The following is a 24,456-nucleotide window of genomic DNA, read 5'->3' as shown; positions in this document are numbered from 1 at the left end:
AAGCAAAAAGAGAAGTAGAAAACTGAAGAGAAGGGAGAGAAGGGGAGTGTCGGCGTCGACGTGAGGGTAGAGTTCGATTGCAAAAAAAAAAAAAAACTAAATAAATAACTAAAACAAGAGGAAACAAATCCAAAAGAGAACAGAAGAAACCGACGCAGAGGTCTAGCACACAACTACATAGACACGGACACACGCGTAAACTCCGTATGTGGACTTGTATCCTTCGCCTCTTTATGGTGGTGGTGGATGTAGTGGATGTGTTGGATGTACGTTCACTTAGTTTATCTTCGGCTCCGCTCTTACCGACGTACTGCCGAAAGCAGAGAGAGAGAGGTGGAGAGCGAGAGACAAAAAAAGAAAGAAAAACACACAAAAAAAAAGGTACAACACTTCTAACACGTCCACCCTTGCTGATGGTGCGTGTGTGTAATGGCTCTATCGACTCTTTCCCCTCTTCTTGCGACCGTTGCCGATTTCTTCTCGACGCTCGCAGTGTTGCCCTTCTCAGATGCTTTCCCTTCGACCCTCCTCTGCCCCCGGGGGTCAGCCCCTACCTGTGGTATCTATCACTCGGTACGAGCAGAGCCTCTCTCCCTCTCGCGCAAACGCAGTGACCAGCCAGCAAGGGACACACAGAAGCGCACGCACACACGGTCTTCTCGTCTCTCTCAGATGGTCCGAGAAACACAGGCACGGCGCACAAGGTATCAACAAGGCAAAGAAGAGAGAAGGGCAGAGCTCCGCTTGAGGTACTCCAGCCAACGCGTGTGTGCACGCCTTTTTGCTGAGCACGTTCCTCTTGACCTTCTCTTCGTTTGTTCGCCTTTTCCTATGATTGGGAGGGGGGAACCTCCACCGGTGCGTGCGTTGATAACTCACTTGTCTCGTGCGCGCGATGTGCGTTTGTGTGTAATTGTTGAAGGTAAAGAGTGCTTCCACTCCTTTGACGATGAATTTGATGGTTTGGCTGCTTTGACCGCGTCGACCTCGCTCCCACCAGCTGGATGCTTCCGGTGTCACTCTCGGTGTCTTCCGCGCTTCTCTTATGTTCGCCTCTTTCCCTTGGGTGAGGTCAGCAGAGAAATGCACGTGCACACGCCCGTTGAAGCTACAGCAAGAGGGAGGCACGAATGGTTGGGCACACACACACACACACACAGACAAGGAAAAAAAAAGAAAAAAGATGAACTGTGCCTTTTGGGCAATCGCGCGGGTCTTCTGCGTCGCCTCCGTGTTGTTTCGCTCAGGAACGCCTCTCCTTTGTTTCTTTGTTCCGGTTTGGCTCTCCTTGTTGCTTTGCTCTTTATATACTATTCGACGTCGGTGAGTAGGGAGGAGCGTCTCGTGTGAGCCGTACGTGCACAAATTGGCCTGTGGAATGGGGTGAGGGGGGGAGGGGTTGATCGTGTCAACTTGCACTTACAGGGAAAAACTAAAGAGAAAATACACCAATCGAGGGAAGAGAAGGGAGGGAGAAAAAAAAAAAGAAACAGACATGCACACACCGCGAGGCACAGTGTACAAGAAAACACGTTGCAGAAGGGAAAACGGGGAAAGACGAACAGTGAAAGAGGCAGGCACCACACGTACAGCAGGGCTCAGGAACAGAAGAGCGAAAATAAACCACGAGACCAGGTAGATGACCTCTGGAAAGAAAAAGTTGTTGCCTTGTGCTACGTGAGTTGTGTGTGGGTGGGTGTGGGTGTGGGGGTGGATGTGGGGGTGCTCTGCACTGTTCCAACTTTTCTTCGTCCTTCTGTCTTGTGCCTTGACTCGGCTACTGCTCGTGTGGTGTCCTCGGTTAAGCAACCTCGTCTAAATATGCCCTCTCCGCTCTCTTTACCACGCCTTTTCTCCTCCCTCTGTTACAGCGAGCCTTCTTGAGTGGTTGACGTGGATGCTCTTCGGCCGTACACAGTGTGCTCGCTCTCCCCTCCGTGTCGAAGAAGCCCCTCCTTAAACAAAAAGAGTGAGCCACGAATTCACGTCTCTCTCTCTCTTTCTCCTTGGCCTCTTATTTCACTCTCCCTCCGCTCTCTTCTTGCCGCTTTGCCTTTCACCCTTTCGCTTTTTTATTGCGAAGGATGTGCGCACGGATGCCACTCAAGCAAGAAAGCCGAAAAGAGGAAAAGTCTCCAGAGGCGACCAATCACGCATACACACACACGCACAACTGCACAGCCACACAACTCCGAGTGAAGGGCGTACGTGAAGAAGCACTCGCCACCTCAATCGTAGTTTTGCCTCTAACTTCGTTCTCTTGCTTGTGCACGACTCTAGCAGGACACCTCCCCGCCTATATGGCACACAAAGGAGAAAAAGTCACGCTATACCTCTTCGCTTCTCTGTGAGCGGTGCTCGGGCAGGAGGGGGAAGGAGGGGGCGGGAGTCGGTGGCAAAGCAAAGCAAAGAGTGAGAGGAGGGCGCCCAAAAAAAACAGATGTGGCACACTAACAAGGAGATGAGGCGGGAGAAGCACGAGAAGGAAAACTCGAGAGAAAAAATGGAGATGCAAAAGGGAAAAAAAAACACACAACGCCAAGACAAGCAGAATATATAGGCGTAATCCTATCAGCGGTAGTAGCGCCGACAAGCAGAGAAAGGAAGAAGCCAAGCAAATCCTGCTGTTGCTGCTCAGCAAAATAAAAAAAAGCAGGGGGTACGTCTTCGAGGGACAGGTAGAGAGAGAAGAGAGGCAGAACAGACAGACGTGCAGAGGGACGAGGGAAATGGAAAGAAAGGAGGGTGTGCGGAAAAAAAAAAAGAACTAAACAAGACGTCTTGACGAAAGAGTGAGGAGGGGACGGGGGGAGGACGGAATGGAAGAACAGAAAGACAGAAATGAGCGGTGGAAGATAGACAACTACAACAGCGCTAAGCACAGAAGAGAAAAAAGGTGGCTGGAAGGTAAGGCAGTGACTTCAGAACAGACGCCAAGAGAGAAAAAACAATTCGTCAATGAAGCACAGACTCAGGCACACACATACACACAGAGAGAGAGGAGGGGGAGAGACATAAACGTACAAGACCACACAGGCACACACTTCCAGCGAGATGGGTTCTTCTCCACTGAAAGAGTCACGTGCCGCCAGAAAGAAAAAAAAAAGCACGAGAAGAAGAAAAGGAAGAAAGAGCGAACTGAGAAACTCACGTATCGTGTTGAGAGAACACTGACCACAACGAAGAGAGGAAAGGGGAGGAGGAAGGACTCCCAGTAGCGGAGGTGTGAGGAAGAGCAAAGAGAGGTGAGAAGTCAGTTTGGCTCTTTTTCGTACTGAAGGGGAGGGGGAGCGAAGAGAGGAACGAACAGAAAAGAGAAGAGAAGAAACCGCAATGGGTACTGAGAGAAAAGGGGCAGGAGAAAAGGGGGGAGTGAACAAAACAAAGGACAGAAAAGGAAAAAAAAAGAAACAAAGAGGAAAACCCCAGCCTAGAGAGACCGCGAAGGGGCCCGAGACGGCACTGCACGATGGATGCACAGGGCAGGAACGAGATGAAAGGACGGGGGAGAGAGAGAGGAAGCGAGAACGAAAGAGTAACGCTGAGAAGCAAAAGATGAGAAACCAGCAAACTCAAAACAATAAGGAAACAAGAAGCAGACAGCCACACAAGAACGTCAATCAATGACCGCAGAGGTAGCACGGGGCGGAAGAAAATGGCAAGGAAAAAAGGGGAAAGAAAACCTATACGAGGAAGCAAGCTCAGATGCGCTTGGAATACGCTGAGCTACTCAAACCCATGCACAGGTGCACACCAAGGAGTAGTAAAGAGAGGGAGAGAACAGACGCAGGGCAGAATAGATGAATGCGTCCTCCACGTCTCTTACGCTTCCTCACACCCCAGAAACGTGCAGATGCGTATGCGAGGGAGTGAGGGAGGCTGCTCGAAGCCCGTGACGGCTGCTCGCGTCAAGTCGTTCCTTCCTTGTCGGGGGGAGAAAAGAAGACGGAGGGGTATTTCGTCGTCTTTCCTCTTCTTTTTCGTGGCTGCTGCTATTGGGCCCAGGTCTTGTGTGCACTGCGCGTATGTGTATTTCCTTCGTTTCTCGCTTGTTCCGTATATTTTTCTTTTTCTTCCAGCCTCTGAACCACATCATCGAGTGTATGTGTGTCGGAGGCGTGCGCGATATCAGCAGCAACGGCGAGGTCGAAATGATGGAGGCGGGGAGGTTGGGTGTCACGTACGAGAGAAGTACCGCCGAGTATAGGAGGAAAAGAGAGCGAAAAGAGGAAGATGGACGGGCAGGGAGAAAAAGGAGATGAGTAAGAAGAGACCGATACTATAGAGAGGCGCCACGAGGTGCAGAGTCATAGAAGGCAAAGTCGAGTGACGCTCCACTGGCAGTGATATCGCTCAGCTCCTGTCATCACGGAGGGAAAGCCGGCGAAAAGAAAAAGAGGAGAAGAGTGACGGATAGAGCGCGAAACGAGAGGAAGCAGTCAGTTGCTCTTGCAACCCTGCAGAGAAGGAGTCAGAGAAATGGTACTGCTGACAGACGCGCACTGAAAAAAAGCGTACTACCCTCTCACCCTTTAATGGTCTTGCAGCGGGTGTTGCGTATTAGCACGGTTTGGTTACTGCTGATGCCGGAATGCTCAAGGTGGACCATCTTCTTTTCGAAGAGGAGGGAGAACTTCGGAGTGCCTTTCTAGAGAATAAGCTCCAAAGGTCCTCTGCCCTCTTCCACTCCATACTCGAGCGTTGCTTCGCATGCGTTGCGCTTCATTGACGCAATGGCGGACGCGAGAGAGGGAGAATGAAAAGAGGCAGGTGAGAGATCGGGCCTAAGGAGAACCGTAAGCGAGAAAGAAAGAGAAGGGGATGGGCCAAGCACGGACGCCTTTGGAAACAACACATCACTTGGGACGGAAAAGGCACCGAGGAGGAAAGAGGTGGTGGTCTGCTCCACTGAGGAAGTTTTACATCAGCACTGGCTCACAGTACGCATCACATGCACATCAAAGACACAGAGAGATGCGCCGACACGCAAGCACACACACACACACACACACACACACACGCACATGCTTGTTCGCAGACTTGAAACACGGGTGTTGCCCCGCCCAAAGCTGAAGAGGAGTGGAAAACTGTATTGCCGCTGCAGTTCGACGCGACTTTGACGGCCGGACTCTTGGCCTAGAGAGGCATGCGCCCTTCGCGCTGAAGGATCTCATCCTCCTCCGCCTCCATCCGGGAGACCACGATGGACTCAATCAGCTTATCAAAGGCGGCCTTGAAGTTGTCGCTGTGGTAGTCGAGCGACGTCTCCAGCACCTTGATTTTCTCTAGGCCCTTGGGCATGGAAGGCACCCCATCTCCGGCTACATTGCTTGGGAACGTCGAATGGTGGGCAAAGACGAGGCAGTGCTTGTCAGGGACCCGGATGGCAAAGTTGCCAAGAGCGTCCAGCTCCGACTGGTTCACGGCAAACGTCTTGTGCCACAGCGACAGCTCTCTCTCACCGTTCTTCACTGCTGGGTTAAAGACAAAGATGATGCCATCTGCTTTGTTCGCCACAGCCGGCCAGCCGGCCTGGTGCTTGCTGTTGCCACTGAGGTCCCAAATCTGCACCACAACCCGCTTTGTCTTGGCGTCGCCACCTGAGAAGACGACTCGGCGATCGGTGAGGCTCATGGAGTCGAGTTCGATCTCCGTCTCCACAATGCGGAGTGGATTTGTCTCATAGTACTTGCTCATCGGCGTCTCACGCGTGCCGCTGAGGAAGTTGGTGATGGTCGTCTTGCCGCTCTTGACCGGGCCGACGACGATGATTTTGATCTTCTCCTCTGCCATGGCGAGTACAAGGGATGCGCTATGGTGGAGAAAAGGGGGAACAAGAAACACTTCTAGGTTATCGGCAGAGAGAAGGAAGCCAACGAGTTTCGAAAAGCGAAGCCAAGGGCAGCGCACACACACACACCTCCTGTAGCGGGGGGGGAGGGGGTACTGCCTCCAGTGATCGCTGCTTTTGCTCGCGTGTTGCGGCGGAGGCGGACACCCGATCGCCTGCGCTGGCAGATTGTATCGCAGATTTGCTGCTGACAGGGGGGAGAAGGCATGGGGCAAGGGGAGCCAAAGGCGAAAGTTGGATTGGGTGAAGACAAGCCACGTCTGGGTAATGGTGCTACAGAAGCCTCTTAGCATCGACTGTCTCGCTACCGCCGCTGCGTCTCGCGCATCGCTGTGATGCCTCGAGCGTCTGGGTGGGTAAGCAAAAGAGAGAGAGAGAGAAAGAGCCTTAGTGCTCAAAGACACCACACGCACACGTGGAACACAGGCGAGCAGGTGTACCCGTGTGTGCTGTCGCGAGTACGCAAGAAGTACCGCCTTGGGGTGAGAGGAGTCGTGCGGCGGAAAAGGGAAAAAAGAGACACGGGGCGTTAAACAAGAAAAACACGAAAAGCCGTGGCGAAGAAAAAGGGCTGCACCCCGGCAACTTCCAAAAAGGGCACAGAAGCAATGAAAGGGGGGCGCCGCGCACACAAAGCATGCCGAGCGCCAGGAACATAATGTACATCTCCAGCCGTCACTTTGCTTCTCACTCGAGACTTGTGGAATGCAGCACGGACACAAGCAATATATGACAAGCAGCTATACCTTGGTAAAGAGAGACAGCAGGCGGCCAAGGGGAGTTACCGACCCCCAGCAGAGTGTTTTCGACCCTTCTTTGGTTTTCGGTTCATAACGGAGTGACGGTCGCCACCGCTGTCGTCCTCATCTCTGGCCGGAGGCTCATGAATAACGAGGTCGCCCTTTTCCCATGCGTATGTCACCGGGTGCATGAGCGAGTTCTCGCTGCTCAGCAACTCACTGCCCCACGCACAAGCCCGGTGTGGGTCAATCTGCTTCAGCATGCGCTTGAGTTCTGCCGGCTCCGTCGGCCCTACGAAAGGCGAGGGTGACGCCGCTGTCACGCCACTGAATTGAGCCCATTGCGCGTCCCAGTACCGAAGAAGGTCTCCATGGGCCGCAGACCAGTCGTGAGCCCTCTCCTTTGTCCCCGTGGTCGACGCCCCCCTCGCCGACTTCGCTACAACTTTCTTCAAAGCAATTGGCGTGGCCTGACTTTCCTCCTCGGCGGACGGCGGTGAGATGTCAACTGGCGCTGCTGCTGCTGCTGTACCTGCAGCCCAGTCATAGAGCCCGCGACGAAGTAAGAGGTGCTGGCGAAGGTAAGGCACGACCTCCTCCACCGACACCCTGGCAACCGGGGAGACCTCAGCGGCTGCCTTCGCATCCTCTGCACTGGAAAGGTCAAGAGTCGGACGCAGGGATGGTGTCACGGCGGGAAAAACAATGCTTGAGGCCGGAGAAGAGCGGCCACTGGTGCCTGCCACCGCCACCATTGCAACGATCTCGTCGTCCAGGAGAGCTGGGCCTTTGCCCGTCGTCCCGGCGTCCTCACCAAGGGCAGCGTCATTAGTGGGGGTGGATAAGACCTCAAGGGGACCATCCGCTACCGTGGCGCGCAAAAGAGGCCATCGATAGATGGCGCTCCTCAAGAACGGCCCCCAGCACTGCGCCTCTACACGTGGCACACCAAGGAAGGCGAGGGAGGTGAGCTGCTGGGCCGTTGCCGTCGTCGCGCCAGACGCCACGGCGACGGCACCGGTGGACAACAGCGCAGACATGCCGCTCGACTGTGGCTGGCCGCGCGCAAAGCCGCACACGCTGTCCTCCACCATCTGCATTGACTCCAAGGCATCGTCGCAGATGGCGGTGTAGAAAAGAGAGGCAAAGGATGTCCCGACTGCCATGGAGGGGTCGATCGACATTGATGAGGCCGTGGGGCCGGGCAGCATCCGGGAGGGCAGGAGGACCTCGTAGAAGAGAATCACGGGGTTCTCCGCTGCGTTTGTGCCGTCGGCCACGGCGGTCCGGATAAGCTGCTCCATGATGGTGGTCGAGTAGCCGGGGTACATGGCCAGCAGAATGCGAGCCACCTGCGCTACAGGGATGCGCCCACGCAGCGGCGTAGATGACCGTCGACCTGCTGGTGGTGACGGAAGCGCGGCTGCGGCTTGGTCGGCACCATGCAGCTGAGGGTCCTTGCTCCTTACGACGTGGATTGGACGGTCCTGTCTCAGTGCTTCTGCCCATCGCTCCTGCTCCGCTTGTGCCTTTGCGAGTAGGTCTGCCTCAACTGCACGGCACAGCTCCACAAAGACAAACCTCTCGGCTCGAAGCAGGTCGAATAGCACGTCGCATACAGTGCCGCGAGACGCAAGCCCATATGCGTACGTGAGGGGACCCGCCGACAGCTGCAGAGAAGCCCTGTCAAGGGCATAGGTCAGCTGCAGTCCCTCCACCGGCAGCTGCTCCATGTCGGCCGTGCGCATAGTGCACAAGATATGACGCAGGTCCCACAGGGACGTGCACACGATTCCCTGGTCTCGGGGTTGTGGGGCGGCGCCAGAGTCTCTCGCAGGGTTACCGTGAGTTGCCGTTTGGCACACAAATCCGCCACGCGACCCCTGCCCCGCCCGCGCGTCCTCGTCCAGCCTTGTGCGCGCCGCGGGCGACAAACGATAAGAGTAGTAATCGGACCTGTTTAGCAATACAACGAGCACAAATAGCCCAATGTACTCTTGAAAAGACGTGAGCACGGCCGCCGCCATTGTAGTGCTTGCCCTGCGGGAGCCACGTCTATGGCATGCCCTGCCGTCCGTAGCTCGCAGGACCGCCTGGCGCTCCTTGAGTTGCTGCTGCGAGAACCACAGCAGCTCCTGGCGCTGCGAGAGCAACTCATGCACAAAGGCCTCCGCCACAATCGGGTGCAGCTGAAGGAGCGGGACAGAGGTGCGGCTGCGTAGTTGCAGCGGAACGTCGGAACGCAGACCGTACGGCGGTACCCATTGTGGCACTGATGCCGGCGACAGCCAGCCCTGTGCACGAGGGGAGGATAAGAAGAAAAAGTCGTTGTTGCCGTTGCGGCTTCCCTGCAAACCCGCATCGCCCCGCAGGTGCAGAAACTGCAGCAGAGACGCCTTGACGTCAGCGTGCTGCGGATCAGAAGCCCTAAGCAGACCCTGCAGCTGGCTGCACAGCCCTTTTCCAGACGCGAGGTGCAGTGCCTCCTGTGCATGATCCTCCGTGGCCAGCGTCACGTGCTTCTCTTCACTTCTCATGACCTTGCAGCCCAGTGCCGGTGCCATCTCCTCAGGGTCAGTAACTACCGTGGTGGCCGCAGGAGCGACGTGTGCAGCAGTCTCGAATGCGTAGTGCATCCTCGTGTCACTACCGTTGTCTGTCGCAGAGAGGTGTGACCCCGTCGTTTCTGCTTGCTGCAACTCGCTGCGGTCTTCCTTCGACGCTTCTTGCTGACCAAACTGTACTTGAAGCATCGTCAGTACAATCCCTCGCGCCCCCTGGAGGTCACGCTGCAGTCTCTCCGTCCTCTGCTGCTCCCTCAGGTAGTCACGCTGAAACAAGTGCACATCTGTGGCTAGTGCAACGTTGTGCTCATGTAATATGCTAAGGCGTGCGGAGAGCTCAACCGACTGGCGGGCATAGCGCGAATTAAGTTTCAGTAGTGATTGGATTCTGTCCTGCATAGCTTCGTGCTGGGCACGCAGCTCACGTAGCTGGTCCTCGGTACGCTCCAGCAGTAGCTCCTTCTCAGCCCTGGAGATGAGGCGCTGCACGTAAGCCGCATCTCGCCGCTCCGGTGGGCGAATCGGTGCCTGGTAACATTCCAGCCCCAGGATGTCTCTCGTGGTGAGGGCAGCTGCCTTCGCGGGATTCGATGCTTCATGGGTCTCGTGACTGTCATCGCCGCCATCCACACCGAGGCTTGCACCGACCACGCTGCGATTGCCTTGAAAGCTGTGGGTCACGGCAGTCACCAGTGTGACGGCGGCGCTTTGCTTGCCTGAGATGAGGTCCTGACGGAGGCGGTGGTCCAGCAGCATCTGTGTCATCTCCATCTGATGGCGCAGGAGGTCCTCCAGATGGTGCTGGTGGCGCTTCTGCATCTCCATCTGCGACTTGAAGTGGTCACGCTGCACCGCGGCCTCCTCAACCAAAGCAGCCATCCTGGACTCCGTCGCGCGCACCTTTTCGTATGCTGCGGCGACGGCGTTCTGCTCCTCCGGCGTGGCACCCTCTAGCTCACCACCGCCTCCACCCGCTGTCTTGGCGGTTGAAGAACCGAGGCCCTGCTGCCGCATCCACCAATCCATCCGTAGCTGCCCTTGCTCCTGCCGCAGCTCGTCGACGTGGTCGAAGAGGAACCGAAGAAGCCTCACCAGAAACGGCCGGTAGACGCCCGCGTTGGAAGCAAAGAGGGCCAAGGCGGCACGCGCCAGCTCCAGCTTTGTTGTGGCGACGCGGGAGTGCTCGATATATGCGTTTGCTGCCCCCTCCACCGGCCACTCCACGCTTGGGCACTTGGGTGCGAGTTGCAGCGGGCTTGGGGAGGTTGAGGAGGAGGGGTCGCGGTTCTGTGCGGGCGGTGATGGCGGTGATGGCGGCGTCCACAGCGAGGACACCACCCCGCCACCCTCATCAAGGTTGTCCTTGTCTGGCAGCGAATCCCATGGAGCAAGTACCTGTTGGAGTTGCTTCAGTAGCACCTCCGACATGATGCGGGAAAGGAAACAAATACCGTGTCTGGGCCGCTACCTCGGTGTGTGGGGGGGAGGGGGGGGTTGGTATGCACGAGGGTGTCAGTGCAAGGCACACGCCGTGGATAGAGAGAGAAAAAGAGAGAGGGGCGGGTGACGAGTGCAATGGCGCTGGAAATTCAAGTTTGTGGCAGATGAAGGCTTGCCTCACCACGCAGCACAGGAATGGCATATAACCCTGGTGAAAGCACTGTTTGCTATGAGCACGCTAGGGAGGAAAGGGTGTGTGAGTCCCTGAGGTACGAAAGAGGAGGTGCTTGCAGTACCACCACCACCACTCCTGGCAGGCTTGTCCCCAGATGCTGGTAACGACAGGGTGTATGTGGCGCCACAGACCCGACCACCGACACACACAAGCAGAGGGACGATTTACACTCCACCATATCATGAGGATCGGCAACGTCATTTCTTTTTGCCTTGGAGCAACGGAAGCCCAGTAGAAGCACACACCAACCGGCTATCATACAAGCAGGCTCACGCCAGCCATGAGAAGCTCCACACACCATACAAGTGTGGCAGTGGCTTCACACACTCGCATACGCAGAGAATAAGGGAAAGTCCACAAGAGGGCGGTATTGCAGCAGCAATTACTTCACGTCAATCGAGGCCCATAGCTCTTGCAGGAAAGCCACCGACTCGTCCGGTGCTGCAGCGACAACTTTGAGAAAACACGCATCCACAGCTGCCACCACCTCTTCCTTTCGATTCGCTCTAGTGGCGCCAGCAGCCAGCGCTCCACAGCCCTCCGCGCTCGAGGAGGCGGCAATCGTGCTCGCCACACTCTCAGTAAGCAGCACCCCTTCCAAGCACTCCAACAAACCCTCCTCCGACACACCAAGTGCACTAGCGAGGGCAGACGGAGAGGCCGCACCTTGCGAATCAGCCGAGGGCGCAGAAGCAATCGTGAAGAGGCCGTACTGCAGCACCAGTAGCTTTGCAAAGAAGTACGGGATTGGCGGTCGCAGCCGTTCCAGCACCGCTGCCCGGAGCGCTGCGGCAGCCGATGCGCCGTCCCCGGTGCTGGTAGCGTCCAGTCCACCGCAGGTCTCGTAGAACCCCTCCACTTGGCGCACGCAACCGCGGAGGAGAGAGGTGGTACGTCCCACCTCTCCGGCAGATTGAACCATCTGCACGAACTGAAGCAGCGGGGGCACTATCACCTGCAGTGTGTGCGCGTACGCAGGTGCAATGGTGAGTGGTGTGCCGCGCAGCGTCGGCGGTGGCGGCGTTGTGGCAAGCCGCGTCACCAACCGCGCCAGCAGCGCACCCGCGACATACTGGCAGGTCTCCATCCAGCCCGCCGTGCGCGCGTCGACCAGGAAGAAGAAGCGATCTGTGAACTGGCGACATTGTGACTGGAGCTGTACAAGAGCCATGCGGCTGTCCCCTCCTCTGCTGTTGCCCGGTGGCATCGCCGGACTCACTCGCATTCCCTCTCCACTCACTGCTGAGGCAGACACAGTCGTAGACGACAGTGCCAGCTCGTGGCGAAGCACATTATCGACAGCCTGCGTCAACGTTGGGAGCAGCAACGCCATCGCCGATTCCGCAAACGGCTTGGTTGACTGCTCGCTTATGCTGTGAAACGCATGAATGAGCTGCTGCAGCTCCATTCGCTTGGTGCCAACCTGCTCCAGTATCAGCGCGTAGGGGTCCTGGTGAGCGTGTGGGTGAGTACCACTCATGGCATTGGGGGCGGCAGTAGTGCCTCCTGCTCCAGCGCCGCCCCCAGCCGTCTGTGAAGTAGTGGGGTAAGGGAGCATCACCAGGACAGTCGCACAGTCGTACGCAAGGGTAGTGCAGCTGTTCGCGATGCAGAGGTGCATTGCCTGCGCCAGCGTCGGTACAGCCGTCACTGCCGGGAGCGGCGGCAGTGGATACTTCTTAATCGCTTCGGTCAACTTTGCCCGAACCTGACGCAGAGTGGAGAGGACGCAGTCGAGCAAAACATCAAGAATGTGCGGATCCTGGCAGAACGTCTGCATTTCCTGCTTGACCAGACGCGTGTAGACCGCCATATCCAGACTTTTGACCTGGGCTGGAATAGATGGTCGGGGGCTGCCGGGCTTGGGCATCGGCGCGACCGCGGCGGGTTGTCCGGCCGCTGCCGCAGAGGGCGGAACAACACCGGAGAGGCGCGCGAAGACACCGCCAATGACCTCGCGATGACGGTCCAGCACATGCGTCCTAAAGCCGTCCCGTGCCTCGTCGCTAACCTGTGACAGCCACGTGCGCCGCATGTCCTGCGTGTCCGTACGTGGTAGCGTCACAGTGCCTGGGAGCGCCGAAGAGGGTGATTCGTCAGGTATGCTGTAGGGAGCACCCTGTCCTCCACCCCCTGCAACGCCGCGTCGCACTGCAGCGTCCACGGCGTCGATCAAGTCGAGGTAGTCTCCCATGCCGCACTGCGTGACGTAGATCGAGAGAAAGGCCGCAGCTGGGCCAGCTCCACCCGCCGCCGTAGACCCGACGGAATCAGTACTAGCCCCACCCGGCGCGCCAGCATTCAGCGGGCCCTCTGTCGCAGCCGCCACATCAGTTCGGCTGAGGAAGCTGACAAGCAGATGGTGGTAACGCGGGTAAGCGCTCGCCAAGGCAAGTCGAATGGCGTGCCGCTTCTGCAAGCTGTTCATCCGCTCCCGCAGCTTTTCTGTGATGGTGGACCAGTACTCCACGAGGAGCTGCACCGGCGAGTCGATGGAAAACAGGTACGCCTCTTGGCTCTGCGTGTCGCGCCGCTGAAGCAGCAAGCGCCACAGCAAAATGACGCATCGGGTGTGCTGCACAGCGATAAACAGAGTCTTCTGAATGCGCTGCAGCACGACATGCGCCGTCACCGCTTGTTCTGACACCGCGCCACTTTGGCCGCTGAGCGCAGAGCGGGAAAGACGATTGTACTCGCTGGAGATGTGCTCCTCGATGGCCTGCACATCGAGCTCCCGCATGATGGTGCGCAGCACCTCACGACGCCGCTCTGTCATAAAGCTCTGCACGGTTCGAGAGAGCATGCACAATACATAGGCGCACTGCAACCCAGTGCTCACCTGAGCTGCCAGACGGGATGTGGAGGCAGTCGTGGACGTGACAGCACCGGCGGCGCCGGTGCTGTTCGGTGGCGCTGTTAGCTCTGTCATAGCAAGCAGCTCGTGCGCCTTGCTCCGTATGGTCGTCGCGTGCCGCTCCACCGCGGGCAGCTGCGCCTCGACCACCTGCAGGGTTCGAATCGCACCGTCCTGAAGCACTTCCTCCAACTCCTTTAGCGTGTACGAGGAGCGCACAATGTCGAGGGCGGAAGTGGTAGCGAGCTGCTCTTGTAGTCGCGCCACAAGTGAAATGAAGCGCAGCGTTGCCTGGAGTAGCTGCATTATCTCCTGTGTTGCCTCCAACTCCTTCACACGGCTTTGCAGCTGCATGTACGGTTCCTCGATCATAATGCGAAGCCGCCCAGCTGCCTTCTGCAACGCATCTGTGCTCTGGCGCACCGCTGTCACCTCGTGTTGTGTCTTATAAGTGCATCTCGCCTGATCAATGAGGCTGTCTGCATGCACGGCGAGAGTGGACTGTATGTCCCTCTTCACCCCCGCGATGCAGCTCTCGAGCCGTGCGTGTTCGGCGTTGTAGTTGGCGGAGCGCAGTGCATAACGCAGGTATGCCACCTCATCAAAGTCGGGGCTAACCAGTTGCTCATTCGAGAACATCACTCCTGCCGTCAGCGCTGAAGGGGTAAGGCGGCTATGTGTACGGGGCTGCCTGTGCAAAAACTTCAGCGTGCTTGATGCAGAAATACACACAGATGCAGGTGCACGGACCAACGGGATGGATGGGCCCATGGCCGCCACGGAGAGGAAGCACAAGACAAGATCGCGAGCAGCGATACATAAGATGCAGAGGCTCAGAGAGAAAGAAGAGTCAAGAGGAAGACGTACATAATGAAAATAAGAAAAGAGGGAGATGGTGCGCTGTGAGGTAGAAGAAGCTTCAAGCGAAGGCATGTCCCCTACCACGCACGTACGCGTAGAAGCAAACGCGTGCGTACATGCCAGAGAATAGAAGCAAAACAAAAGTCTCCGGATGCTCTTCGTGCAGCGGAGGAAACAGGCGTAATACGCAAATAAAGGCCGTGTCGGCCCCCCACTACTCGAGCGGGCTTGCCTCAGCGACTGCTCCCTCCCTCCGTTTCCTCCGCCTTCCATGCCTACGCAGCGCCAAGGATTTCTTTGCCTCTCTTATGAGGTAACCTAACGCCGCACATCTCTCTCCGAGTGCCCATGTCTGCCCACAATACGTGTGCGAGTTTGTGTGGCTGGGCACAACGCCAACGTCAGCAAAACACCAAGGAGAGCTCATTTCGCTTATTGTCACCTGCCGTTGTCTTTTTTCTCATTTTCCTTCCTTCAGGTGTAGGGGACCCCAGCGAGGCAACGGGCGTGGAGGAGGGAGGGAAGAGCGGCAGAAGAAGAGAGAAGCAGAGGTGGATGGGCGGTGGAGGAGACCTACAAAATGGCGCTTCATTACAGTCAACGTGTGTGTATGTGTGACAGAGCGGCCACGAAGCCAAGCTCCTCGATACGGACAAGTACACAGACTAGCACAAGCATCAAAGCTCTTCTTTTTTGCCTCCTCCCTGCGTCATAGTCCCGGTCGGGGTGTCCATAATCTCTGGATACTTCTTAAGCAGGACCAGCGCCTTCGCCATCTCCACCGCTGCCTCCTCCGGCATCTCGCCCACCCGCATGGATGACATCGTCTGTGCCCACGGCAAGAGCTGCCTAAGGTTTGCGCGCAGGATGTCGTGCGCGGCCATGTCCAACGCTGCCGGTGCTGCGCCTGCCTGCGCAGCCACGGTCAGAATGACGGTGGTCGCATAGAATACATGCATGGTGCCAACAAAATTCTGCACTTGAATTGTATCTCCCTCTCGCTGCACCTCACGAACGTGAATGAGCCTCAGCCCCATCGCTAAGTAGGCCCGGGTGATGGGTGACATAGCAAGCGTTGTGGCTTGGGTCAGGATGGCGCGCATCGCCTCTTCCTGTGCAGGTGCTGTCTCCAGTGTGCTTTTCTCCGCCTTCTCCGCGATGTGCGTGGAGAGCAACCGTGCACAGCTGAGCAGCACGCGCAGCACCACCCGTTCAGCCAGCTTCACCTCTTCGATGGAGAGGGCACGAAAGCGATTTAGTAGCGCCGGTGCGTTCATGGAAGACTCGATGTGCTCAAGAATGTCATCGATGATTACCGTTACGGCTGGGGCACAGTCTGTCGCATAGAAAAAAGCGATAGCCTCTACAGCTTGTGACAGCTCACGAGCCAGTACCAGGGGGGATGCGATGCCCATGACATCCTTCGTTGCGGCGATTCGCGCAGAGAGGAGGCGGAGGGCAGGAAGGTGCCTGTAAGACGTGAAGTGAAGCATTTTCAGACAGTGGCAGAGGCTGCGACGGCGCAACTGCGGCAGGTCGCGGGCATACTTTTCTCGCTCCTCCGCACCTGTCGCCAGCTCACCGCCTGCAGCCACCGCGCAGGAGGAGGCAGTCACATCAGTTGACTCGCCTTTGAGAACTACAAGAGACTGTCCTTGTGAGCCGTCGAGGACTGGCTCACTCCAAAGAAGCGCGCACCGCACCAATTCATTCAGGAGCGGGCGCGGTGCCCAGCACAGCCACGCTATGCTCTTCTGCAGCTCGCGATGCAAGTTGAGCCCATCATAGATTTGAGTGATCAGAAACGCACGCCAGCTCTCTTCCTTTCTGCGTCGAAGTGTCTTCTCTGTCGGGGTCTCTCGATCGGGATTCGGCGGCAGCTCATCGTCGGTGTCTTGTCTCGGCATCACCCGCGCTGCGGCCGAGGAGGCGTCGCCTCCGTCAGCGGGCTGCAGGTAAGTCACTCTGTAAAGCTGCACGTGCTCTGTGGTCTCTCGAAGGGTGCGGCAAAGGCGCGGTGTCGCCGCCTCCAGAAAGCGTCGCGCGACCTTTTCAGTGCCCATGCTCGGCACCACTGCCACAGCGCTGATCAAATCCCTCCCCCTCAAGTCGTTCACCGAGCCTATGATCACACCTACAAGCCTCTCGCTGAGCTCCACGGTAAGCAGCTTGTGTTTGAAGTAAACATCGAGTATCAGGCGCGCCTCTCCTTCAGTGCAGTCAGTCGCCACCTCCGTCACGCGGGGTAGCACAATTGACAGTATTTCCGCCGTCTGAGGATGACGCATATCTTCCAGTGAGAGGAAAAGCTGATAGATGCTGAACGCATCGAGAAGAAAGGTGTGTCGTGTGGCGTGGTTGAGCAAGTTGAAGGTTGCCGGGGACTGCGCTGCGCTGAAGTACCCGCACACACGTAACGCGCCCATGGTGTAGGAAAAATGTGGATCCTCCGCCGCAGCCTTGAGTGGTAAGGTCTGGAGGAGGTTCAACGCTTTCTGCTTGAAGAGCGGGTCAAACGTGCGCTGGTGGTCTGCGCGAAGTGCCACCAATTCACCCAGGCGCATGTCCGCTACTTTTGACAAATCAGACCTCTCCACTGCTGCGGAGGCTAGGAGGGCATTTCCAAACGACTGGTTGTGCATGCGTGCGCGCAATCGAGCAGTCACCCGCTTCGTGTGCGCCACGTATGGGGTGTAAGAGGGCATGTGTCCGCTGATGATTCCCTTACGAATAAGCGCGTTATAGAGTGTTTATTTTTGGCGGATAGGTCCATGTGCAAAAGATAAGAGGTACGTGTGCAGACGCGCGCGTCCATGGGCGTACGAGTAAGGGCTTACCGCCGCCAGCAAAAAAACAAACAAAATATGCTAGACAGTGGCACAGATGGGCAGGGAGAGAGTGAGATGTACGAAGAAATGATGAGGCGTATGGGGTGAGGGGAGGGGGGGGGGCTCGAGCTCCCATGGCGGGTACAAAGGGAAGACAGGACGAGACGGTGAATGGAGGCAGGAAGCTTAAAGGGGTGCTAAAGGGGTAAGGTGCATAGGCGTCCTTCGGCTGCATGTCTCATCTCAGTTTGCTCGTTTCATTGTTTCATTCAGAGTCCACACAATAAAAGCGATGACCATTGAAGAGAGATCAAACCCTGCTGACACTGCTGGAGGTGGAGGGGTGGGGGGTACACGGACTTGGGGAGGGATATGTAAAAGGTGATGATAAGAGAAGCGCGCAAGCGTGTCCGGCACCTCCGCATGCGTTGGCTTCGCTTTCCACATCGGCCTCACCTCCCCCGCTTCGCCTTCACGGGGCACATACACACATGCGTACACACAAACTTGTCTTGGCCTCGATATGTGTCTTTGAGCTGACCACATCAACTCATTCGGCTCAGCGCGCCGCAGTGCCACAGAGCTCACTCCCCATCCCCCTCCCCTGCTTCCACACTCGTCGTCCAATAGGGAAAGCCTTCTTTACGTCTCTTTCTTTTTATGCTTCTCAAGCACGCTGAAAGGGGCAGGAAGGTGGGGACCATACAGTCTCAGGCATCAGGAAAGGGAAAGGGAAAAGCTCTGTGGAAGGAAGGTAGACATGAGTGATAATGGTGGAGATACTGCACTGCAATGCACCTACACGTAATGGCAGAGACCAGCTCAGCAGTCCTTTCCCTATATGTGGGTAGGTGAGCCGGTCCACTATGGCATCAGCTTGCAGCCCACGTTGCGAGGGTACAGGCGCGGCTTCTGGCCTGGATCATCAACGCCTTCCGTCGTCTTCTGGCCTATGTCCGCAGGTGGTGCCACCTCCAGCTTCGCGGTGAAACTCTCAGTGTAGCCGAAGGATGTGATGGCTGGTTGGTTCACTAAGTCGCCGCCGTCGTCGGTGCGGGGACGCTCGATAATGGCGTGGTTCATGCCATACGTAATGCATGCCTCCATAATCTCCTCGAACTCCTCCTCCGTCGCTCCAGCTAGGCGAATCATGCGCTGATCCGTTGGTGTGTAGTTGATGTACATGTGCGGCTCACCGAAGGAAAGCTCCTGTATTGTGAAGGTGCAAAAGGGATTCAGAAGCTGCAGCTCCGGCAGGTTGTTGCGCCACCAGTTGCGCACGCCGAAGCAGTTTGGGTCCTTGGGGTTGAGCCACACCGTGAGGGAGCCCACGCATGGCGTGAATCGTGCTCGCCACGACATCCTGGCTATCGTAGCACGAAGAAGGTAAGGGGAGAGAAAGGCGGAGGCGGAATAGAGAAGTAACCTGAGGAACGCCGGTTGAAATGCGGCTCGCTGTTCACTGAACCAAAGGAAAGAGAAGGCGGAAAGGGGAGGAGGGGGGAGCGCACACAGTAGAACTTCTAGTGCGCGCGTGTAGGTGCACGTGTGCGTGAATACGTGAGCGAATGCACTCGTCTTCTGGTTAAGTCACTCTACACAGAATATGCCCTACGTTCTCCTCCTCTGGCTATCACTAGTACCACTACGGTAGAGGAAGGAGAGAGAGAGAGAGTTACAGTGACGTGCCACCGAAGGCAAGAGGAAGGCAGTACCTTCCTACAAAGTATGTGTGGGGGACGCTTGCTCGTTTTTTTCCTGCTGTTCCAGCCCGAGGTGCACTGAGGCGTTGGTTATAGGAAGGCGGCAGAGAGAAAGAGGGAAAAGGGGGGGGGGCAGCGAAGGTTTCAGGTGGAGAGAGAAGTGAGGCGAAGTAGCGAAAAGATGCACCCAGTGAATGCAGTTGTGTACGTGCTACCATCCAAAGCACCAGATGGAGTGTTCCACACATGCCCACCCATGTACCACGAGAGGGTGGTGGCAGAGCGAATGCCGCGATGACACGCAGCGAAAAGGGGAAACAAGGCAGCAGAGGAGAGGTTGGGAGAAGCACTTAACAACCTTCCATCGCGAGATGGGCCTATCGGCTTACTGCAGTGCTGTATACATCTCCTGCTCCGTCACGTTCAAGCTGTGGGGTGCAGGGAAGGGGGAGAAGTCATCTCCCTCTCCCTCCACTGAGGACGCCTTCTTGCTTTCATTCATCCATCTCCTCCCCGCCAACTAATACACACGGGACCTTCTGGCCGCCCGGTGGTTGCAGCAGTGACCTCTTCGAGGCAGAGGGGGAAGGGGGGAGGGCGAAAAGGAAAGAGAAAGAAGTTGGAAGAGAGGGGAAGGACGCACGCACACGCACAGTATCGTATGTGCACAAAACATAGAAGGCAAACGGACAACACGTACATACATGATGGCTGCGCTTCATTGTTTCTTCTTGTCTGCTTTACTTGGTTTACATCGTACTTCTGATCGTGCGCACGTGTGCGCTCCTCTGTTTATCGGTGAGAGAACAGGAGGGCACAATAGCCAGCAAATATCCACGACGCCCTGTGAAAAAGAGAGCGAGCGGTGGAGTGACCCTGTTGACGTGAGCAACGCGTAGCACGATCTCGCGAGCTTGAAAATGCTAGTCGATGTCCTCCAAGAGCTCATTCTCAGTAAACATGAATACACACGCACACACGCGCGTGCGTAGAGTCAAGGTAGTGTGACCTCCGCTGAGCATGACGTGAAGGTAATGAAAGATGCAGAGGCAGAGAAGAGAGCACACGACAGCAGCAAAAAAAAAAAAAGAGGGCCCTTTTGGAGGTATACTGGACGATGGTACAGTGGTGCCTGTGGGTACAGATGCACGTGTACGTCGGTGCCTCTGCTTGGGTGCGTGTTTGCTCGTATGCAGCGCCAGTGGCAACAGCGTTGGGGAACGCACCACCAGCACTCAGTGCAACTGGCTCACGTGGTTAGTCTCTTCCTTCCGCGCGTGTGCCACCGCAGCTGTTCCCCCCCCCTCCAATCCTTCTCATCTTTAGCATCATGCGCGCGAGGAGGCACGAGAGCGATTCCACTGTTCCAGGGAAGCGTTCAGACGCTGCTGCACCTCATCCATCTCTGGCCATGTCCTGCGATCAGACTCACGGTGGCATCGCACGGCGCAGACGCGCAGCCGCAGCCCAGCACAGTGCAGCTCGGGCGGGTGAATCACCGTCGACAGAGTCAGGGCCGGCGGCGATCCGGTGGCTGTGATACGGTGGGTACCGCCGGAGATACGCTTACCACACCCCTCCGTGCTCGAGCCGGCGGTGGATTGCGGCGAAGACGAGGGAAGTGACAGGGTCCCATGCACTTCTCGAACCTCAACCATGGATAACACCTCCGCCGTTGTTGCTGGCTCGCGCAGGGCAAGTCGCCGCGCAGCTTCGCGCACGCCAACGATGGTGACATAGCGGTTCTCTTCCATGTTCAGCACCTCCAGTATTGTGTTGCCTGGTACGCGGATGGACGAGTCGCTCTCGGCGAGGTGGTACACCCGCACGCAGTCTCTGTCGAAGGCCGCCGTAGGACGCATTGCTGCCCTCGCAGCAGAGGAGGACAGTGTCGCTGAGGCGGCTGCCGTCGACCCGCTGCTGTAGCCTCCAGGAACGGGTTCCGACTTGGTGGTTTTGCTCTTCACCGAAGAGGACCGTTTCGTGCTTGCGGAGGAGCTGGGGCTGAGCGATGCGTCGCGCTGCGGAGGAGGCGGTGGCAGAGGCAGACAGGGAGTGGAAGAGAGAGACAAGTTGCCGTGCGCCTGGGATATGCCATCCTCGGCGCCGCTACGATCAGTCGTGCATGGGTTTGACGTCTGCTGCTGCTGCTGCTGCTGCTGCTGCTGCTGCGTGTACCACCAGTAGGCGTAGAGATCTTCATAGCTTGGGATGTCGCTGACCAACAACGGCTGGCTCGCAGCCTTGCGCTCCTCATCTGTCGCGCCTCGTCTCATCAAGTAGGCACGCCGCGCCGCAAGTACCTTTTCCGGCGATGTAACCTGCTGCATGCGGAACGTGTCAATCAACTCCAGAAGGCCGGTGTCGCTCAGTTTATTGTTGCCAACATCTAAGACGCGGATGTCTTGACTATGACGCAGCAACCGGGCTAGCTCCGTGGCGCCGATGTCCGTGATGTCGTTCCCCCAGAGGTTGAGCGACTCGAGCTGCGAACGCGGGTTGTTTAGTAGCACGCCCACGATGCGAGCTACGTCCGCGTCGTCGATACCGTTTCCGCGCAAGCTGAGTCGACGGATGCCCGTGAAGAGGATGCCGTCCCACGTTTTGGGAACCTCCATGCGGTTCTGCTGATTGAAGATGCGCATGGCGTCACGTTGGGTCTGCACCTGCTGCAGTCGCTTGCCATCCACCTTCCCTTTCTTCTCCATCTCCTCCTGCAGCTGCAGCTCCAGCTGCGTGGGCAGCTGATCCACACCGCAGTACTGCGTCGGGTAAAAGTACAGCACTGAGCTGCACCCCCCGTGGTCTTCGTCGCCAGTCTTCCCAACCCTCTGAAGTTCGGTACTGACGGTGATTGACGCATCCGCTGCCTCACTCTGCGACGGCCCCCTATTGCGCATGACTGCCGATTTCGAGTCACTCCTGACAGCACGAGCGCCGTTGCGGTCACCGCTGGTCGCCGTTTCAGCCGCGCTCGTACCACCAGCAGGAAATACAGTGGCTGTGCCCAAACTGAAGGGCCGCTCCTGTGAGTTTCCTGAGGCAAAGGAGAAGCTGCACAAGCCGGTGGCTGACATCTCCAGCGCATCGCCGAGTAACGGTGATGTAATACTTCGCAGAGTCGGGTCAATCACGAATCCACCCTGCCCTCGCGCGTTGGCAGGCACACCTGCGTGCCTCGCCTTGTCGATAGGGAGGGCTGTGCAAGAAGCGCCACCGATGTGCTGATTGAAATCCACTGCTACAGACAAGACACGCGGACTTCGATACACCGCCTCCACTAGCTGCATGTAGCTCTGCGCGCTCAGCCCGCACCCGATTAGCTCCACTGAGAGCAATGAGGGGCAGTGCGGGATGGCGCGAGCGAGCGGCATCATATCCCGCTGGTTCAAGCAGAAGACGGGGTAGTGGAGTGAGATGTAAGTTGTAGTAGGCGTCTCCGGGAGTCGAGGTGGCGCCTCCTCTTCCGCACGCTTTGGCACAGCCTCTAGTGCGCCCTTGGGAGGGGTTTTGTCTTTGCCGCCACCGCTGGTCTTCTCCTTCTCCTTGGAAGCAGTCCTACTCGACGAGCGCAACCCTTTCGCATTCGCATTGGCTGACACCAGATGCTTGTCCGCTGCATCACTAGCATCACCGCCGGCCCCTCCAGGCGTCTCTAGCGCGTCCGCAGGCAACGGCGGCACTTGGACGACACGAGTGCGAATGGCACTATACACGTCCTCCCTCTCCGTCACTCGAAGAGACTCGCAGAAGGCGCTGTAGTCCTTGAGCAAATCGCCGCACGGATCGAAGATCATCGAAACAAAGAAGTTAGGACGAAGAGGAGCACAACGCGGATGTCGATGACGCGGGGATGCGTGGCGGCAAGTAAGGAAAAGAACAGAAGCGAAAGACACTAAGACGCACAGCCCTATGCTTCCCTTCTCGCACAGAAACTCCCCCGCCAAGTGGTGCACTTCGGTGTGTTGTGTTGAGCGCACTTGCACATTTTCGAAAAGGGGAGAAAAAGAGCGAAAGAAGTAGCGAAAGGCATGGCCAGTGATGAAAGAGAGGTGGAAGGAGGAGAAGGGAAAACAGAGTCGAAGTGATCAACCAATAAGAAGCCTTGAAAGAGTGCCTACGCCTGCACGCATTACATGCACGCGGAGAGAGCGATGCGAAGCCTTCCATGATCGGCACAGAGAGTCATCCGCACGTTTCAACTGAGGACAGAGATCTACCCAAGCGTAAAACACACACTCCCCCCGCCCTCTTCTCAAAAACGGTACAGACGCACGAAAGCGAGAAAGCGGGTGCGTTACACAGAGAGAGAGGGGGAGGGGGGATGAAGGGAAAGGGGGAGACGCTGTCAGCCTTCCTGGGGGAATCGAGTGCGCGTTGTTTCGTTCATTGGTGTATGTGTTTTCACTGTGGTGTACCTGGTCAACTCCATAGTGAGCTCAGTCGAAAGAAGAAATAGAATTAGATGCAAAGGACACGCAAGAGAAGACAGGGCGACGCACAACGAGAGTGCAATACAAAGAGACGGAGACGTGGGTATTTCCCACCCACCGCCCCCTCCCCTTCTCTCCGTTTGTTTGGCGTGCCTGCGACGTATTTATGCCGCCCTTCTGTTCTCCAACACTCTAGTGAAAGTGCAGCGAAGAGCGGAGGAAAGGGAAAAAAAAAATGGAGTGGCACTCTTCACCGAAGTGGCAGGGGGGGGGGGGGGAACGGGACAGGACGGGAAGGTGGCGGTGGTGGAGGTAGAGGTGGTTCATAACCACAGAGTGAGAAAAAGTGGAACAGTGCAGGAGACGTGACGGGAGAAGGGCGGCAAAGCGACAACGAACATCCAGAGGAGAAACACAACAGAAAAGAGAGATCGAGGAGAACACACTTCAACAACCGAAAACAAGAGCGAGAGGCGGAGGAAGGCAATGAAATAAACATGGTTCAGTGGACCGCTCTGCTTTCTAAGATAAAAGAACAAGAGAAACATTGCTCAGCACTGCCCTCGTGCGCTCCTCCTATACAGGCTACATCAAGGAAACAAAGAGAAAGAGAGAGAGAGCGAGCAATAGGGCAAGTGTGAGGAGGGGAGACTGCAGGGTCTAAAGGATACATTGGAAGAAGAAAAACAGAGAGTGGCCCCATTTCCCTTCTCTGCTGATTTTCTGTACATGGTGGTTCCACATCAAGGGGAAACAAAGGGGGTGCACACGCATCAGCACATACATACGGTAGGCACGCAGAGCGACAAGAGGAGGACACACACACACACCAACGAACATGGCCAAGAACAACAGAGCATGGAAAACCATCACCGGCAACGGGAATAGAATAAAAGAGAGAAAAAGTCCATAAATAACATCACCAACACCAAAAATGCGGGTGTGGT

The 24,456-nt window shown here is 56.8% G+C and overlaps 6 protein-coding genes across 6 annotated transcripts; all 6 read right to left on the bottom strand.

The window, feature by feature from the left end:
- Window positions 1-5,136: 5,136 nt before the first annotated feature.
- LBRM_32_3500 (conserved hypothetical protein) lies at window positions 5,137-5,793 on the bottom strand (the record flags this gene model as incomplete). The annotated part of the gene is made up of 1 exon (XM_001567651.1): window positions 5,137-5,793. The coding sequence occupies one exon, from the start codon at window positions 5,791-5,793 to the stop codon at window positions 5,137-5,139; it is 657 nt and encodes a 218-aa protein (XP_001567701.1).
- An 839-nt stretch (window positions 5,794-6,632) lies between these two features.
- On the bottom strand, window positions 6,633-10,583 carry LBRM_32_3490 (conserved hypothetical protein; the record flags this gene model as incomplete). The annotated part of the gene is made up of 1 exon (XM_001567650.2): window positions 6,633-10,583. One exon carries the CDS (start codon window positions 10,581-10,583, stop codon window positions 6,633-6,635), a length of 3,951 nt encoding a protein of 1,316 aa, XP_001567700.2.
- A 629-nt stretch (window positions 10,584-11,212) lies between these two features.
- On the bottom strand, window positions 11,213-14,323 carry LBRM_32_3480 (conserved hypothetical protein; the record flags this gene model as incomplete). The annotated part of the gene is made up of 1 exon (XM_001567649.2): window positions 11,213-14,323. One exon carries the CDS (start codon window positions 14,321-14,323, stop codon window positions 11,213-11,215), a length of 3,111 nt encoding a protein of 1,036 aa, XP_001567699.1.
- An 899-nt stretch (window positions 14,324-15,222) lies between these two features.
- LBRM_32_3470 (conserved hypothetical protein) lies at window positions 15,223-17,250 on the bottom strand (the record flags this gene model as incomplete). The annotated part of the gene is made up of 1 exon (XM_001567648.1): window positions 15,223-17,250. One exon carries the CDS (start codon window positions 17,248-17,250, stop codon window positions 15,223-15,225), a length of 2,028 nt encoding a protein of 675 aa, XP_001567698.1.
- A 987-nt stretch (window positions 17,251-18,237) lies between these two features.
- On the bottom strand, window positions 18,238-18,735 carry LBRM_32_3460 (putative NADH dehydrogenase subunit NI8M; the record flags this gene model as incomplete). Its single annotated transcript, XM_001567647.1, has 1 exon — window positions 18,238-18,735. One exon carries the CDS (start codon window positions 18,733-18,735, stop codon window positions 18,238-18,240), a length of 498 nt encoding a protein of 165 aa, XP_001567697.1.
- Window positions 18,736-20,404: 1,669 nt separating this feature from the next.
- LBRM_32_3450 (conserved hypothetical protein) lies at window positions 20,405-22,873 on the bottom strand (the record flags this gene model as incomplete). Its single annotated transcript, XM_001567646.1, has 1 exon — window positions 20,405-22,873. One exon carries the CDS (start codon window positions 22,871-22,873, stop codon window positions 20,405-20,407), a length of 2,469 nt encoding a protein of 822 aa, XP_001567696.1.
- Between the last annotated feature and the right edge of the window lie 1,583 nt (window positions 22,874-24,456).

This window comes from Leishmania braziliensis, chromosome 32 (assembly GCF_000002845.2).
Source record: "Leishmania braziliensis MHOM/BR/75/M2904 complete genome, chromosome 32".
NCBI lineage: Eukaryota > Euglenozoa > Kinetoplastea > Trypanosomatida > Trypanosomatidae > Leishmania > Leishmania braziliensis.
The sequence above is the reverse complement of the archived record's forward strand: the minus strand, read 5'-3'. Positions and strand labels throughout refer to the sequence as shown.